The following is a 13,622-nucleotide window of genomic DNA, read 5'->3' on the forward strand; positions in this document are numbered from 1 at the left end:
GCCGGAAGATGTCTTGGTTCCTATAGTACGGCCTTTCTATTCTGCCCTCTTTGTACATTGGTCCTCGTCTCCTATCCTTTATCCACGTGTGTTTACTATCCTATCCTACTTAAATTCGTATCCTGTTTCTATAGAAATCAATATATCCCATTTGCTGTCTCAACTCAGCTGGTTTCTTCTGATCATTTATTCATTTCTCTATTCCTTCAATATTTTTTCTTTTCTTATCATTTTCTCCGTCTTCCTGCGCCCATGTCTTCTATGGCATACATAGACCATACACGGTCCGTATCAACTTAGTACGTACCGATGGTCTAAACAAGAATAGATCACTTCATTTCGTAAAAAGGAAGTCTACTGATATGACGTCATAAGGAGACGTGCAAGGTGCCAGTTGACGCCATCTTGTTAATTTTCTTCACGAAGTGAATTGATTGGTTGTTTAAACCTTGGACAAAGCAAATCACCTGGCTCCTTGTTATAATTGAGGACAGCTTGTTACAGGAGACTGAACCTAACTAATCATCATCTGTCCTTCACTCTGTCACACTCCTTTTAAAACCTTTCTTCTTCTTTTTCCCAATTTCCGAATTACCTCTAAAATTGCATTTCCTTCGAGTCCATCCGCTTCTACAGGTGAGTCGAAAGTAACAGTTTTCTTTCTAATTCCACACTGAAGAGTCTCTAATTAAATGTATTAACAGATCCTCCTCTCTCCTTCCCTCCCTCCCTCCCTCCATCCATCCATTCCTCCCTCCCTCTCCCTCGTTATTCATCTTCATTAGTTAAACTGTTAGTCATTATACATTACATTCTGGCCATTATCCCGTATCAGTTTCTCAAGTGTTTAATCCACACGAGAATTATCCACTATCCTTGAACTTGTGCTCTTCATTCAACTATCTCTGTGACCACACACGCACTCACAAAATATATGCATACATATGCTGTATATGTACATCTATTGCCACCTTCCACTTCATCCAGCTCATCATTTTCACCTCTCCGATTGTCCACCTCGTAGCCCATCCACACAAAGCTTCATCCACTTACCCACTGACCCACCCACTTTACCCCCGAGACGGCATCGCCGTGTCAAGTAGGTAAGGTGCCGTCCTTCCCAGCGAGCCTGGATGCTTGCTTGCTTGTCCTCTTCCCCCCGCAGCTTCATTCACGACTTACTTGTCTCTCCTCCATTTTGCAGAGAATTCCGCAGGCCATTCACCGGATTGGGCTGAGCTTGGTAAGCGGCTGGGTAGGTTCAAGCCGTGTGGTCTCCTGGTGCCGTGGTTGAGTTTGTACTTAGTGGTGTCAACATGTACTTAGTGGTGTCAAGGTTGTACAGTATTTAGTGGAGAAACCGCACGAACGAGCTGCTGCTGCTACTGATGCTGATGATGATATGATGATGATATGATGATGCCGCTGCTACCACCCACTACTACTACTACTACTACTACTTCCACTACTTCTACTACTACTATTACTATGACTACTACTACTATTACTATGCCTACTACTATAACTGCCCCTTCAACTGTCTCTGATACTGTCTCCTCTCTCACTATTGCTTTTGCTACTTCTACTACTGCTACTATTACTACTACTGTCCTTACTCTTACTTCTCTTCTGTCACTAAAGCTATGAACTTCCGTGTCCCTAGTAGCGCAACCACCACTAACCACACCCCCCCCCTTTTGTCTCTTCCCTGCACTATTGTCTAACAAACGCACGAGTACTGTGACAACTACTGCCCGATTGGATTGACTAACATTAATTTCCTTACTTCAGACAGTTTGATTTTTACATGTCATTTTTGCAAGTGTAGGTGATTTGGTGTTTTGATTGGTCTTGTAGTCCTTATTGTTTCCCCACAGTGATTAGATCTCACACCGTATCCCAACACACGAACCTACAACCCGTTTTCTGTAATAACACACAAGTATTAATATATACAAACCAATTAAATAAATGAGGTCGGCACACAAAACGAGTGAGGTTTTTGAAATCGCTTCAGCGAGAATAAGTAATCCTTGTGATTCAAAGTTGACGAAGTCTGCAGACTCTGAAGTGTCATTAAGGACATCAGACTACTTGTGCTGAACCTTTCGATTCCCAGAAGTAGGGCACCCTCGACCCAAAGAACGATTTCATGTCACACTTGTCAGGCTAAAAGATGGCTCGGATCTACATGCATTGATGTATGAGCAGGGCTTGCTTGACAACCGATTCCCAAAGTAACCCCTTAACTTATATGTACTGCACATTATATATATTTATATATATATATATATATGTATATATATATATATATGTATATATATGTATATATATGTATGTACACCCACCCACTTAAGTGTTTTGAAGTCAAAATGGAATGTTAAACGGCCTCTCAATATGTCAGACTCGATTTTTCATTTCCTAACCATGAAGTATTAAATGGTTACTTCAATCCTTTCACAATATACTTTTAGATGTAGACGCTTATGCCATTAGAAAAAGGTACGCTTGAAGGCACAGACATAGGTTTTGAAAGACTGTAGTTAGTCTGCCTATCCTTGCACATGTATAGTAGAATGCATAGGAAATTTCCAGTGAGTGGAAAAAGCTTCTAGAAGTGCTGTTCATAGGTGCTGTTATTGTACAGGTGAGAACATTTTGTCGTTTGCGTGCAAGGTAATGTTTAGAGAGTTCAGGAATGTTTACTAGTACCAAATATTATCGTTCAGCTAGGATACATTTCAACTGGAAACTGTAATCAGTATTCGTTGAATGATAAGAACAGATTAATGATAATAGTCAGTAATAAATAACAATAATAACAGTAATAATGATTGTTTTTGTTATTGGTAATTATCGTTGGGTTACGTTTCACCGATTGGAAACTCGCAATCCCAAAATGGCATGAAAGTTCTCTCAGACCCTCCCACAGACCCCTTTGGGAATAAAAATTGGACTGTTGCCTGTGTTTTGTGAGTGTAGGACTGTTTCTGCCTCTGAGAGTAGAAGTGGTAGGAGGAAGGGATCAGTCGCGGGTTGTCTGCTTTCCATATATGAGAGGAAGAAGGAAATATAGCTGAGGTTGATGCAAAGAGATCCTAGACCGGGTTCGAATCCCGAGAGACAGCCCCCTGCGGTTGTGCCTCAGGGTCAGTGGTTCCAAAGCAAGGGGGCGTTCTCCCCAGGGAGGCTGGGGGAGGACACAAGGGGGTCGTAAAGACATTTGCTCAAAAATAATTTTTTAACAATAATGAAAAAATTCCAAGAACAAGTATCTGGTGTTACGTGCGTGCAACGTATGATTATATTAGTCACCCCAGTCCGTTTGTTTTCGAACTAAATAGTCCTAAGATACAAATAAAAAAATATATGTATAATTTCATATAAAAACAAAAGGAGTTGGGAGAGGGGGGGCGTGTTTACTAGAAGCAAAAAGGAGCCATCAGGCGAGACAATTTGGGAACCGTTGCTTTAGATGGAATATGGGTGTTGAAAAATGGGCAGGGGGAGATGATTTCCTTTCATGTCCATCTTGCAGGGCCACCAGAAGTAAATACCCGCCAATGCTCTCTGTGTTGGTAAACAGTCCCGTATAGTAGCAGTAGTTATGCCGGAAGAGGGATGGACTAGTATGTATGACTCTAAGTGTACAGCTACTAAAGTTGTATAAACATTAATGATAGTATGTGGTGATATGGCGGTGATAGCCGAAGTGGGATGTAGAAAAGACGAAATTAGGAGGAAAAGTGTGAAATTTAATTGGAAAAGCTGAGGAATAGAACAGAGGAGGGAGTAATTAGTGACATAAATGCAAAACAACGACAAGGTGGTGGTAGATTTGGAGTAGGTGGCTTAGCACATAGGAGGGGAAGTGCGTTACGGATGTGTGTTGGAAGAAATAATGATGGACATCTTATTTATCTCTTTTGTCTTGTTACATAAATACGCTAGCCAGGATAAGTAAGGATAGGACAAACAGATGTATAACTATGTGTTGGCAGACACAGACACCGTAGCCATTCCAAAAGAAATCAAAGAATTACTGTTTGACCTTCAGTCATCAGTGACGAAATGTCAAGGATACAAGAGAGGGGTTAAAGCTATTAGGAGGACGACATATATGACAGGAAAAATTAAATAATGAAAAAAAAAGGCGATGTAAGGAAAAGTTCCAGAACGTTAAGTTTGCCTCCAAGACGGTCTGATGTACGGCTATGGTGGTAGGTAGTTGCCTGATGCAGTTTACAATGGAAAAGTTGGAGGCTACTTAGATGAGTTAGTTTGCCTCTAAGACGGTAGTGTACTGCCAGAGTGGTAGCTAAAATTAGAGGCTACTTAACGTTAAAGTTGGTAGTGAATATTGAAATCTCCAACTATAGATATTTCAGAGAATATATGTTTATACGAGGGAATGAAAATTGAATTAAAGCTAGATGGTTAAAATACCGGAAAAATAGAATTCAGTAAGAGGAGGAACACAAAGATAGTTGCATACACATACTCAATAGTTGGCATTATTTGGGAGCAGATTGGATTGCAAGGCGTAAATATTAAAACAAAATAGGCACATCCCGACCTCGTCAACAAGAAAGCTGTCCAGGGTGGTGATGACCTCAGCCTCTTCTACAGTGGGGATATCAGAGCTTTTGCCAAAGAACTCCGTAATGGTTTCAAAATGTAAAAGAAAAGAAAGGGTTCTCAGGAGTAGTGTATTGTTTAGTGACGAGAATAGCGCGTCTTTGAGAGGAGATCAATCTCCTCTTTGTTTCATGGATAACGCGGAGAGCTGAAGACTAGTGATCTGCCACAACAGACAGGGACACCGGTAACTTCTGCGTTCCTTAGCTTCTGCGTTCCTTAGCTTCTGCGCTCCTTAGCCTCTGCGTTCCTTAGCTTCTGTTTTTGCCCTCCCTGAAGAAATGGCAAGTTCGATAGTGTCCAGTAAACTCCTCTTGTTACGTGGACAGAAGAAATGAAGGTCAAGCCGGGGTAGACAGTAGTCGTGCAATTGAAGAGAGATGCAAATGATGTTAATGTTGAAATTTATAAATTAACAAGTTTCTGGAGAGGTATGTGATAAAATGAAACTGAAATTCATATTTGGTCTCGGTTATATATTGCAGAGGAACCACGATGAGTGTTAGTAAAAGTTAGGTGATGAGACATGGAAAAATAGAGAAGTGAGGTCTAATATTCAGTAAGGTAGGAAGAATACAGTAGGTTAGGGCCTTTATATACCTAGGAATAGATACAAAAGCAGATGGAAATAGAGCATAGAGTACCCGAAACAGGAAAACCTGAAAGATCGTTATACGAAAAGTAATAAAAAGAAATAGAAAAAACGGGGCAACAAAATTATATTCAAGACGAAAGTGGGCGTAGGTGAAGTTTAGCGAAAGCCACGTGAAAGAAGATCATAATACGAGAACTAGCCTCTCAGCTGTGTATGATAATAGGGAAGTAGTTTTTTTTTTCTCAGATGATGATATAAGGTACAAGAGTTATAGATCCATGTAGAGAAGAGAACCAAAGTCCTACTGAGACGATGTGGGCATTTAAAGAAAATAAAAAAGACAGACTAGTCAGACAAGTAAAGAAGACATAGAAAGGAGGAGATTGAGAAAATTAGAAAACGGGATTGAAGAAGATTGTGAGGATGGAAACATGATCACAGTAGAGTAAGTGGATATATTGGTGGAAGATATAAACAAGTAGTGGAGGAGGTATATAAGAGGAAGAGGAGGAGGAGGAGGAAAGAGAAGAAGATATAGATAAAAAGAAGGGAGAGGAGTCTAGGGAGGGGGAAGGAAGGGAAGTTTAGAAATAGTTTTTAGAAGGGAAATGAAGTTGGTTTAATGCTTACGAATATGTTCTTGTTTATCCGTTTTAAGAGGGTCGTCATAATCGGCCATGAGAGGCTGGATTAAGAAGGTTCACCTTTAATGGATATATATGCGTATATATGTTACAGTAAGAACACGTACCTAGGGATTACGCGTAATCCCTGAATGTTTATTCAGTGAATACGCGTAATCTCCGTTTCACTAACCGTTTATTCAGTGAATACGTGTAATCCCCGTTTCACTAACCTAACCTAACCTAAAATAACCTAACCTTAGGTTAGGTTAGTTTAGTTTAGGTTAGGTTAGGTTCGGTTAGGTCAAGTTAGGTTAGGTTAGGTTAGTGAAACGGTGATTACGCGTATTCACTGAATAAACATTCAGGGATTACGCGTAATCCCTAGGTACGTGTTCTTACTGTGACATATACACTATGTAGGTATATATATAACATTGGATATCTTAGAACTCGAAGTAGTTGAACTTGTAAAGTGGCCAGGAATTAAAGAGCCTGAGTGAATGAGATGATCACTTTATCATATTTTTCCAAAAAAGGATAAGTTAGCAGTCTCATTGAAGTCTACATCATCATCCGAAGTTGTTTTTACGATGACAGTGAATCAGAGAAGCACTCCTCAGAGGCACTTATGTTTCAGCATGGAAATAGTTTCTATTGAGAGACATAACTAGTGCAAACCCTTATGGTCTCATACAGACCAAGTCATATTGTCTCTGAAACATTGTTGTCGTGTTTCGCACGTGTTTCTTGAATGTCTCGAAGTTGCTGCAGGATCGCCTGGCGAAGTTTCTGCAGGATTTCCTGGCGAAGTTTCTGCAGGATCGCCTGGTGAAGTTTCTGCAGGATTTCCTGACGAAGTTTCTGCAGGATTTCCTGGCGAAGTTTCTGCAGGATTTTCTGACGAAGTTTCTGCAGGATCGCCTGGCGAAGTTTCTGCAGGATCGCCTGGCGAAGTTTCTGCAGGATCGCCTGGCGAAGTCTCTGCAGGAACGCCTGGCGAAGTTTCTGCAAGATTTCCTGGCGAAGTTTCTGCAGGATCGCCTGGTGAAGTTTCTGCAGGATTTCCTGGCGAAGTTTCTGCAGGATTTCCTGGCGAAGTTTCTGCAGGATTTCCTGGCGAAGTTTCTGCAGGATCGCCTGGTGAAGTTTCTGCAGGATTTCCTGGCGAAGTTTCTGCAGGATTTCCTGGCGAAGTTTCTGCAGGATCGCCTGACGAAGTTTCTCCAGGATCGCCTGGCGTGGTTTCTGCAGGATCGCCTGGCGAAGTTTCTGCAGGAACGCCTGGCGAAGTTTCTGCAGGAACGCCTAGCGAAGTTTCTGCAGGATCGCCTGGCGAAGTTTCTACAGGATCGCCTGGCGAAGTTTCTGCAGGATCGCCTGGCGAAGTTTCTGCAGGATTTCCTGGCGAAGTTTCTGCAGGAACGCCTGTCGAAGTCTCTGCAGGAACGCCTGGCGAGGTTTCTGCAGGAACGCCTGACGAAGTTTCTGCAGGATCGCCTGACGAAGTTTCTGCAGGAACGCCTGACGAAGTTTCTGCAGGAACGCCTGACGAAGTTTCTGCAGGATCGCTTGGCGAATTTCTGTAGGAACGCCTGGCGAAGTTTCTGCAGGATCGCCTGGCGAAGTTTCTCCAGGATCGCCTGGCATTAGATCAGCCTTGTTGTCTCTGAAACAAAGCTGAATGTCTCAAACATATCTAAGAGATTCACGTGTCACTGTAGGAAACTTCTCGCCAACAGTCAAGACGCAGTTTCTCACCCATTTCTAAACCTGTGTGCAAATGTCGGCTCAATTAGGTCTCTAGTTCACAAAAAACTCTTAACTATAATAATTTGCAAAGCGTTTAATTTCGACTTTTGGATTTAAATTCGGAAATAGCCTAGGAAATGTAGAGGCGTGGCAACATTGTCTTAGAAGCAATTTTGGCATTTATTAGGATTCAGAATTACTTGCTAGTGCAGGTAATCACATCAGATATATATATATATATATATATGTATATATATACATATATATATATATATATATATATATATATATATATATATCATACACCATACTACCTACCAAATGAGACCAAATTATTACTTATAAGGTAGAATACAAAAAGATAGATAGTCATTAAATATTGTCACATTAGGTTACACAAAATAGACCAAGTCATCACATGATTTGAAATAGGCTACCCAGATACCCTTATCACCATATCAAGCCCTTTTTGAGTTACACAGGCATAGAGAAACCTGATTTCTCATATAGCCCCCCTCTGTGGGGCAAATACAAGGTGGTAGTTGTTCAGTACTAGGTGCATAACCCCCCCCCTCCCTAGTTGTCGTGCTCACAAGACTAGTTGTCCTTCCATGCATATAGCATCGGTGTTGTGGTGAGAGGCACAATGTGGGTATCTAAATAACATGTATTATATATATATAAACATTATATATATATAAATACACCCAAAACTGGCCCAGTAGGTCACATAGTCATGTTTGTTAATATTAGATTTTTTTCTATGAATGTCAGTGTTATCATTGGTTCTATTACCTCTAGGAGACCGTCATATGTGTTTTCAGTTAGTTCATAATTATTATATATATATATATATCATACATAAGATGGCTTTTAATGTTGTCTGGCGTGATAATATTAATGTTATCACATGTGTTATATATGTTTTAGAAGATAATAGGCTTCAATATGTCTAGCCATAGCTAACAATTGCTTCAATCCGCTTCTAGCTGATAATAATTAGAAGATTTGTATACTGTGAAGGTGATCTTTAAAAAAAAAGACAGTTCATGACTATTTCCTGCTGAAATTTGAAAGTGAAGGTTTTTAAAGAATGAAAGAAAAAGAAATAATTTTTAGGAAATATCATTAACATGCTTGTTCTTTTGGCCGTGCTCCCTTAAAGAGGGATTATCTTGTAAGTAATTGTTCAATCTTTATGTGCCCTCAATTTATAATCAGATTTTCTTTGTTATTCATAGAGCATTTAACATAGATGATAACCCTACAATTTCACGTAGTAAGCTTATTGGCCATTGTCACCTTTCTTCTAATTTGTTTATGTTTTATGTATACATATATACATATATAAATAAGCGGGGGCCATATACACAGTCCAACACGAACAAGCACAATCAGATTGTCCATACAAGCCGCCAGGGGTTTGGATTTCTTTACCCGCAACGAATCCTGTTTCGAGTGTTGCAGCCCTTTGTATCCTACCCCATACCACCCAAAAAGAGGGAGGCAAGACTTCAAGACGAGATTCGGAAACGGGAAGGAAATCCAGCTGCTTCTTCACCACATCCAATTCAGAGATACCCCCGGGTAACGCCGAGAGTAAAGAAGCAACTGAGACTGACAATGTATTCAGTCCCCGTTTCTCCCACTAAGTAACAATAACTCAAGTTTCCATACTAACAACCATAGCTCCCTCCGGCGATGGTGCGTGAGAGTTGGGGCCAGTTGATAGAGACCTCCAGAAGCTCTTAGTCGTAATCCACATGGCTGACGATGTAGGCCCAGCAATCGCCCCATCTGAGGACGGGAAGCAGGACAGCTGGCCTGAAGCCTACACGACTAAGCAGCCCTATTTAGGGACTGCCTTGGTCACCCGTCATGGAGAAGGGGCTAGAAAAAAAAAACTAAACATAGCCTCCCCGAATCTAACAAGGCTGGGAAGCCACCCCCCAGCATGGTCACCCATAATACGGTATAATTAGTAATGATAGTAAAAGAAGAAGAAATAACAACGACGAGGGAGCAAGAGCCTTCACAAAACCGAAGTACCTCCCTGCAACTCTTTTCAGTGGACGAGGCAGAGGCCCAAACCCAAACTCGAAAACACCTCACAGTGGTAACAACAGAGCAACTACCCACTCTCACCATAGACAGTAAAACTCGCCACCGTCTGCGTTACCAGTAGACCCAAGCATCACAATCAATAAGTACAACCCTGATCCCACTAAGAGGTATTACATTACCTAGCCGACACAACACTGCCAACGAAATCTACCAAAACAAAGTGAACCCTGATTTGGAATACCCAAGATTCATAATCCTGAAGTCTTCCAGTAATGAATCGATAACAAAGAAATGCCCCCATCAAAGTTTACAGCAAATTTGAAGATCGATGAGGAATTCCCCGTAACACGTGGCACCAAAGAGAAACCCTAACAATAGAACTAGTCGAGTTCAGTATGACCAAGTCAAAGCGCTAACAACCCTAGTAGACCCCAATTTAAATGCCATATAGGTCATTTAACGCCAGCGTATGAATATTCCACATTCCACCTCTACGACAGCACACAGAAAATAATGGGAAAAATAATGAGACATTCAAAAACAAAAGTATACAGATTCCAGAAAACCATAAATTGTATAAAGATGAATACCTTAACACTAATAGTGACCTTCAATCAGCCACATCGTACAACTTGCCTGACTGTAGGCTATTCAATATATGGAGTAAAGAAATACTATCCACGACAACGTTTACTTCAACTGTCAAAGCTCTGGGCACAGTAGACAGCGATGTCACTGCCTGGAAGGTGTATGTGTGCATTGCTCGGCCTCCACATTTGGTACCCCATGCTCAAATCCAGCCAAATATATAAACTACAACAAAGCCCACTGTACATTATCCCCAGATTTCACAGTGTACCAATACGAAAATGAAGATCTCTGTGTCAGAGACTCGGAATGCATCAGATTCAGAGAAGCCCCAAAACAAGTACGATCCAGGATAATTAGACCTGGGGTCACATACCTGAAAACACTACAGTCTACCAGACGACCCTTTCCTCAATAGTTCCATTCAAACAACCACTCCAAGAGAGATCAGCAATACCCCTCACCTATGTCCATACAACCCGCAACCCAACCTCTTATCCTCAATTCATCTGAAGTATGAAAACTTCCTATACAACAGTCCACCACAACTCTCACCCACAAACCTATCCATTTCCTCCCCTTGTCCACTCCCATCATCTCCTCTCCTTATCTTCCTCAAAACACACCTTTCCACGCTAAGAAAAGATCCAACTCTACAGGAGAAACCAGAGAGGACATAATGGAGTACGTCAACCGTACCATACAACACCAGTAAACTCCTCGCCCCATAAATGTCAATAAATTATTTCCTCTACAAATAACAGAAATGAATCTCTCCAGCCCACAGTATTCACCGCAGCCTAGAAATTGAAAACAATATGAAATCCATCACATTTCAGAGCCAACCACACACACCAATACCAAATCAGACTCAATTATATGGATGAGTACATATCAAATCCTAACTCACACCCAGTCGAATCCCTTTCCCCCCTCCAAAAACATCCAAACTCACGGAAAATCCTTCGACTGTAACAACTAACAAATCCTACATCACTCTCAAAGGGAGCCCAACTTAAATCATTCACTTCACTACATAAAATCGAACAATGATGCACTCCATTATACAGTGGAATTGAGGACATATACCAAACTGGGAAAACATTTATATTTCTCCAACAATATAAACTTTACTATATCTGTTTACTAGAAACTCGGCTAGGCACACGCCCTATAAATCTTACCTCCTAGGATTTCGAGGATCTCTGCCAACTTTCAAATACCAATTTCTAACCCATAAAACATTCCGAGTACGCATAGGAAACAACCCTATCCTCACCACATACACAACAAGGAGGAATTCCCTAAGAAAATATCCCTAGTATCCTATTCACCCTAACTAGATGCCCTAGCAAAACAAATCCCCTCTTCCCAACCCAAAAATGACTGTCGATGACCTATCCCTATTGTGTGTCTGAACCCACTTGTTCATGCCAAGCAACTTTTCCAAAATACCAGTGCACCAGTGGACAGAAAACAATAATTTTTGTTTTTCTACCTCAAAATCGGTCACCACACACTTCTGTAGACGGCGTTGCTGCAGAGATTTACCATGAGTACAACTAGGAAAAACTGCCCTCCCAGTGGTAGAGCAGACTCACCTGCACCCCACTTCAAACAGCTGAAAGGATCCTACCTCTGAGTTTGTGACCTGAAACTACTGTTCAACACAAGACGGGGATCAGTAAGGCAATCACTCAGGAACCTACACCGGACTTTGGTACGGAGCAAACAGGACTACAGATGTCAAGCCTACTCTGCTACACCTACACTTCAAACAGCTGAAAGGATCCTACCTCTGAGTTTGTGATCTGAAACTACTGTCCAACACAAGACGGGGATCAGTAAGGCAATCACTCAGGGACCTACACCGGACTTTGGTACGGAGCAAACAGGACTACAGATGTCAAGCCTACTCTGTTACACCTACACTTCAAACAGCTGAAAGGATCCTACCTCTGAGTTTGTGATCTGAAACTCCTGCCCAACATAAGACGGGGATCAGTAAGGCAATCACTCAGGAACCTACACCGGACTTTGGTACGGAGCAAACAGGACTACAGATGTCAAGCCTACTCTGTTGCACCTACAGCTCTCAAAATGCTAAGAACGCTCTCTTGGCCTACGCCTCAGCCCGGGTGTTTTTCGCAACACCCTACTAAAAACCTTGTACGCAGAAAATGGACCCTACCCCTTGATATCCATCGCACCGTGACATCTTTAAATATCTCTACCGCATCAAGAGCAACCCTACCAACCCAGTCTTTTACACCATCAAAGCCTCAGCTACCCTTAAAGAATTAAGATAGTGTCCAAATGCCCATCCATATTGTTAAAGAATGGCAGACCTTCCCACAACATCGCCCAACCGAAACCCTTGGTTACTTCCTCCAATATGCCCCTGCCTCATCTTAGCCACTTTATCTAAAGACCAAATGCCAACTGAAGCCATTCGACAGGAATCTCTCTCCCACCTATCTGCCTAGTCAATAGATATCACTATAAACCCCGATGACTCCCTCTCGAACCATGGGATGGATTACGCAGAAGTCTCCCCAACTGAAACAAGATCCGGAACTCCCCCATCCATCGCCTCAGTCTTCACTGATGAGCTATTCACCGTGCTCACCATCTTAGATATTATACAAAGCTTATCACCCCCGTGCATCCTGGATAATCGTACAAGATTCGCGAAGTGTTCTACAAGCAATTTCCACCCGTTGGTCTACAAAATCCATTCATGGATCATCCAAATATCAGCTCACTTTAAATCTGTATTCTTCTGTTGGGTGCCATTTGATGTAGACATCCCATGCAATGAAGAAGCTGACAAGGCAGCTCAAAAGGCGGCATCCACCCTTTCTGATGCCTCTATACCTGCAAGTAATAGACTACAACCCGGTTCTTCTCTCAACAATGTCAAATATATGACAAGGGTGCTGGGAGCAACACTCGTTCAGTTGCCTAAAAACGATCAAACCCCAAATACACCAATGGCTGTCTTTACAGCAACGCAACCGACACTACTACGTCTAAGAACATGACAATTTCGCCTCAGACATGACAGGAAACAACCCTCTCATTTGCCAATGTAACACTCCTCTCGCCCTATCACACAACATGACTGCCCAATTTACACAACATCACGGAACAACTCTCTACTCTGTTATCTACCCTCTCAAACAGCAATGAATCTACACCAAATCGTGGACGACAAAACATGAATACCTCTATCATCTTCCCAAACTTCTTACAGAAACAGGACTACTAATCAAACTGTAAATACCCTCAACTATGACAACACATGAAATATAAAATAACACACGACAGCGGCGCGAGATTATCCCCATGGATAGAAGTGT

The 13,622-nt window shown here is 41.7% G+C and overlaps 1 protein-coding gene across 3 annotated transcripts in view; it reads left to right on the forward strand.

The window, feature by feature from the left end:
- The window catches only part of pHCl-1 (pH-sensitive chloride channel 1), an 877,177-nt gene that overhangs the window by 843,246 nt on the left and 20,309 nt on the right, over positions 1-13,622 (forward strand). For all 3 annotated transcript variants that reach the window (XM_076211871.1, XM_076211873.1, XM_076211872.1), the window contains one exon: positions 1,205-1,255. In XM_076211871.1, coding sequence (XP_076067986.1) covers positions 1,205-1,255 — 51 coding nt within the window. The remainder of the gene's footprint in view (positions 1-1,204; positions 1,256-13,622) is intronic.

The sequence above is a fragment of the Oratosquilla oratoria genome, chromosome 29 (genome assembly GCF_046742065.1).
Source record: "Oratosquilla oratoria isolate Oo_2021 chromosome 29, ASM4674206v1, whole genome shotgun sequence".
Classification (NCBI taxonomy): Eukaryota; Metazoa; Arthropoda; class Malacostraca; order Stomatopoda; family Squillidae; genus Oratosquilla; species Oratosquilla oratoria.